The sequence below is a fragment of the Solanum stenotomum genome, chromosome 3 (assembly GCF_019186545.1).
Source record: "Solanum stenotomum isolate F172 chromosome 3, ASM1918654v1, whole genome shotgun sequence".
Taxonomy (NCBI): Eukaryota; Viridiplantae; Streptophyta; class Magnoliopsida; order Solanales; family Solanaceae; genus Solanum; species Solanum stenotomum.
The window spans coordinates 14,966,201-14,971,862 of NC_064284.1; the positions used below are offsets into that span (position 1 = coordinate 14,966,201).

Genomic DNA, 5,662 nt, shown 5'->3' on the forward strand with positions numbered 1-5,662 from the left:
ATTATATTACACGAATTCAAAATTAAATGGATTAGCCATTATTTTAGTAGTAGTAAAACAATAGGCGTTAACCATGGTCCATGAGTATAATTGAAGAGGAAAAATTGGGTAGAGATTGGTCGTAAGTCCTAACCACAGCTCTAATTGCCGCGTGGGGAAGTGTATTTAATCAGGGTTAAGCACGCTGCTGCAACAATGGCATTTAATGACATTTATCTCCTTTCTCTATCAATAAACATTCCGCGAGAAAAACCCGGATTCCCTTTATTCATTCTTTCACTCGTAAATTCTCACACACTCACTCTCTCTCTATACAAATGCATGTTGAGCTTTCACTCTCTACACAGAGGGTGCACGCGTCCGGAACCGACTCTCTTTCTCTCTCTCTGTAGGCCTCTTTAATTTCCACTCTCTCTGTCTGCAGTTTTGCAGTCTCTGTAGCACAGTGTGTGCGGGACGAGCTTGCTCTTTCAACAAAGTACCGTACGTGTATGTTTGTGTATGATCATCGAAAAGAGGTGAGAAATCTCGACCTTCATTCACATTTACTGCAATTATACATACAGGCTTTTCTTTTTTTTTTTTGCTTCCACTGTTTTGGTATTTCTGGCGTTTGTTGAAACTGTGGTGTTTGTCTCATTGAGACTCAGAAAAAAACTTATTTGCTTTTGCAAACTCTGCACATTTTGTCTCTGTTTATTCCACTTTTTTCTTACTATTTGAATGTGTTCTTAATTAGCTCGGTCTTCTGTTACTGTATATAACTTCGGTCTTCTGTTACTTTCTTCTTCGTCTTGTTCGGCGCTTCTATTGATTTGATGTGTGAGTTTATAGCATTTTTCATTTAAACTTCTCAAAAAGTATGTTATATATATATATATATATATTTGCTTTATGTCAACTCATACTTTTTAAGTTTATCAAGTCATTTCACGCATCTCTCATATCACTTTTTCCTTTTTCTCTCTGTGATTTCAGTCAAGGACCGAGTCCCAGCTGATTCAACAGTTCTGTTTTGTATCTCTGTGAAAAGTTCCGCCGTCAGCTGGACCGGCGACAGTGAATCGGCTCTCCGTGTGTCGTCGACGTCTCTCTCCTGAAACTTCCTTCCATCACTTGGAATCGAAACATTCATCAGTAAATTTTTGCGAGTTTGCGTCTTTGGGAGGCCGGAGCATATAATATATTTGTTGATTCGGTTTCATAATGACCTCTCAATCATTGAAGCGGCGAACCAGAATCGGTTTGACCTCCGCCGTGTTCACGTTCTTTCTTCTCTTTATCATTGGACCGGAGTTTTTTACAGGTGTGTATGCATTGTATTTACGATGAGAAATAGTTTATCTGAAAAATCACATGCTGTGCACAGCTGTGGGAGAAAGAGAGAGAAGAAGAAGATAGTTATGTATGGGGTCGGTTTTCAATGAATGAGATTGCATTTATTTGTTAGGTCTGCTTGTTCTATGGTTTATTATTTGCACACGAGGATCTTTCCATTATTTATTTGATTAGTTAGCTTTTTCATCCCCTTTTTAACTGCAAAACTGTGTACATTAAATTCTGTAGACGGCTACAGCTTTTGGTTTTCATCCATCCATAGATTTTTTTCTTTAATGCTTCATAAATCGACTTTGATTTCAGGCAGACTTATTGGTCCCAATTTCATGGCGGAAGCAAATTCAGCCGTCACTGGAAACACCAATGTTGGTCCTCATCGCAAGCTTCTCAATCAAGGTTAGTCCAAAAAAAATTCAGTTGTATAACTCGACAAAGAAAAACGATTTGAAATTTAATTTTGCTCTACGAAATCCCCCTTTTTTGCTTTAAGGTACGGCCCTAGACAGCCGAGCAGCAGGCAGGCAGCGTTCTGTTTACTGTACAATTTTTGGCGCACGTCAGTTTTTGTTTTCTCATGTCTATTGGTCATATACTCACAATACAAATATTTGTCATAGTTACCCATAAGTTGAGGAAAAGGTTTAAACTAATTGGAAGGGCAAAAAGAAGAAGAGGACAAAATATATAAATGCATATTTACTCGTTTGCTTTATTAGTTTCTGCTCTGGTTACATTGTATTACTTTGCATGCATTTTTCATAATCTGGGAAACTGCTACTGCAACTTCAGTATTTTTCTATTTTTCTGCTTATAAGTCTATGTCTTGTGCCAGATATGTAATATCACTTTCCAAACGATTCTTTTGACTTTAGAACGTTGAAACAATTCTATGCAGTCTGCATTTATTTTATCTTATAAACAGAAAAGAGTGAAATAAAATTGTAGCTAGTGTTTCCAATTTGTATGGTATTTTTAAAAGAATATTTGGCATCTCTTGTCTTCTATCACTGCTCTACAAATATGGTGTATTTGCTCTGTGTTTCACATGCACATTGCTGGCCTCCCATTAAAGATAGTTGAAGGAAACATAATTTAAACGCCCCAATTCCCTATATCAGCATTTCTGATTGTTTCGTCCCTTTCGATTTAGGCCAAAATAGTCAGATTATCTTTAGCTATTGTAATAGATAACATTACCTTATTTTTCAAGTCTCATATTTGAAAAGGCATATACATGTAGATATTTCTTAGATGATATCATTTAAAGAATATTTAATCCATGTCCTAAAACTTGAACTCATACCAGCAATGTTATTTATTGCACCCATCAATGCTCAAGTTCCAGGGTCAAACCCGACCCAACATTTGATAGGAAAAAAGGAAACAAGCAACTACTTGGAAAAGGACCAAGGATAGGTCTGCTATTGCTTTTTTAATTTTTTTGGTTACTTTTTGACATTATGTGCAATTGCCTTTTGGTGCCAGGGAATGAAGTGGAAACAAACCGGATATGGGGTGACAAATGTTCAAAATCTGATATTGTGATAAATCAGGGACCTACAGCACCTCTACCCAGTGGGATACCCACGTACACAGTGGAGATAATGAACGTCTGTGTCTCTGGCTGTGACATCTCCGGCATCCATCTCAGTTGTGGTTGGTTCAGCTCTGCTCGTCTTATTAACCCTCGCATATTCAAGCGCCTACATTTTGACGATTGTCTCGTCAACGATGGGAAGCCTCTTATTAATGGTCATACTATATCCTTCCAATATGCCAATACTTTCCGTTACCCACTCTCTGTTTCCTCTGTTGTCTGCTGAAGGGTCTAATAGCATATATACTTAACACTAGTTAAAAAAAAACACTTAAAACAACAATGATTTAATAGAGCTAGATAGCCTTTAGGGGAAAAGCATTTCCAGTAGCTCTTTTTTCTTTTGGGCTTTTATAGATTGAGAACACCGCCTAGCTCCTCCTTGATTTGTCTCTTTTACTTTGCGTCTATTTGCAAGGACGTGGAGATGCAGACTAATGGATGAGTGTTTGCTGCCGAAAAGTAAGAAAATTCTGGAGATCTTCTTGTTTTGAAAGGGTCTTGACTTTTTGTTCATATCAGAGTGACTTAACTGAGGAAAGAAAGCTAAATGCAGCTGTAATTTTTGGGTTTTGATTATAAAGTATACAACTCTTCTCGAGTGTTTCTCTTTATTTGGATCAGTGTACATGCTCAGAATGATTGTTGTTGAATCTTGTTTCGTATTCTTTGACAAACACCTAATTACAATGGATTTTGACCAAGTCAATTATTCATTGAACAAGTCTTAATATTGACCTGTCACTTATTTCATTGTTGATGAACTTGGCTTTTCGAAAATTCCAAACTATAGATTTGGGTCAGTGGCAATTTTTAAATAGAACATAAGAATTATCATATTGTTCAAACTTTTTTCGTAGCTGCTTCTAGAAAATTTTAGAAAACATCGTAGTCCTAACGTTGGATCACTGTTTAACTTCAAAAAATGTGAAAAGAAAAATTGGTCTCATTCGAACTGGAGGAGTACAAGAAACGATTTACATCTAACAAGTATTTCGAGGCTACGAATTGATGAACAAACCAAAAATTGAAGCTACGGTTTCAACTATTTAGAAGAATGTTCATCTATATCTATTTATCTCTATTACATTAAAAACATGAATTCCTAACTTGAACGTTAAACCTAACTTAGGTTGTATTTTTTCGATGAGTTGTGCCTTTTCTGATAAGTTGTGACTTTTTTCAGAAGATTGTAATTTTTTGATGAGTTGTGACTTTTTCAATAAGTGGTGACTTTTCCAAAGGGTTGTGACATCTTGGAAAGGTCATGACTTTTCAGATAAGATACATAAAACACTTGTTCATACTACCCTTTGTTAACTATAAATAGAGGGGCTTTCTCTCATTTTTCAACCATAATTTTTTTTAATCTTCTTCTTGCATTTAAATTTTTTTTGTGTGATTTTTTGTCGTTGAGGTCAAAGTCTAGCGGAATATGAGGTACCACTATTTTGATGAAGTAAATCGTTCTATCCTAAGATGGTATATTCCATAACCTTGAGTACTTGAGGAAAATAATTTTGATGATACAATAATTATTTTTTTGCTTAATATATACATTAGTATGTAATGTTCTAATATATGAAGTTAATATGATGTAGTGTAAATTCATTTGTTTTTGTTAACAATTTCTCTTGTAATGTAGATATGCTTATGAATATATTTTTCCAAAATTTAGAGAATTGTCATGATTTATTTTTTAATGCTCAAGACAAAAGAATGACTTTATTTATCAATGATACTTGTGTGATTTAAATTGTCATGAAGTTTGCTTCAAAATATGTATTACTATATAAACATTGCCCCTTTTGTTTTACTTATTTACTATTTCAACATTTTAGACGAAAAAAAGTCCATATGACTTGTAATAACGTCAGTTGAAGTTTGTATTAGTTTAATTTTTATTATTTATTTAATATAGCTAACTTTTATGAGAAAAATATTTTCATTAATGATAAACTTATTATTCAAATATTCGCTTAAATAAGCAAATACTATTTACTACTATAACATATATTTTCTGAATTAGCAATCACCGAGAGTATAAAATATATTTTCTGAATTGGTAATAACGTTCAACGCACGTGTCAAAAAACTAGTTACTACAAATTTCGAAGTTCTCTTTTAAGTTGAAACAATTGATAAATGCCGCTTTCTCTGCGTAATTTCAAATCAGTTGAAGTAAAGAATAGGTACTAATACCAACCAAGATTGTGGTAGGAATGGTAAATACTCTTTCAAGAGGTTTTGGGTTTGAGTCACCTTTGGTACGGAATCGCCTTTTGGGTACGGAGTGTTTTACCCCAATGCAGGAAATCCCATCGCGAATTCAAATTTAGTCCGGCTACTGTGGTAGCGGAACACCGGGTGGTGGGAAACAAAAAACCAAAAAAAACAGGTACCAACGGTTACGGACAAAAGAATGTTACCTAATTGATCATAAACACTGGACATCCAGCACACAACTACAACATAATAGAACAATATAACTCCAAAAAGACAGTAAATTTACATCACAAAGAAACAATTGCAATCTTTTAAACAGGACAAACAAATGGGTAACCCTACAACATGAATTTCTTCCTCCTAAAATAACACAAATTACTTTAAAACTAGGATTGAAGTACACTTATTTAATTCTCGAAAAAAGCAAAAGTGACAGTTCAAGTAAAAGATCGAAGAATATAGATCTTTATCCGATACAAGAGCATTATTTCATCCTAAAAT

At 34.6% G+C, this 5,662-nt stretch overlaps 1 protein-coding gene across 2 annotated transcripts; it reads left to right on the forward strand.

Annotated features, from left to right (window-relative positions):
• Nucleotides 1–273: 273 nt before the first annotated feature.
• Nucleotides 274–3,165, forward strand: LOC125858473 (protein TAPETUM DETERMINANT 1-like). Of its 2 annotated transcripts, XM_049538263.1 has the most exons (4): nt 274–518; nt 979–1,306; nt 1,642–1,734; nt 2,824–3,165. In XM_049538263.1, the coding sequence occupies exons 2-4, from the start codon at nt 1,207–1,209 to the stop codon at nt 3,159–3,161; spliced, it is 531 nt and encodes a 176-aa protein (XP_049394220.1). In that variant the 5' UTR covers nt 274–518; nt 979–1,206; the 3' UTR covers nt 3,162–3,165. The 2 variants fall into 2 exon arrangements, with proteins under 2 accessions (XP_049394220.1, XP_049394219.1); XM_049538262.1 differs by lacking the exon at nt 274–518 and having other exon boundaries at nt 912–1,306.
• The last annotated feature ends 2,497 nt before the right edge of the window (nt 3,166–5,662 follow it).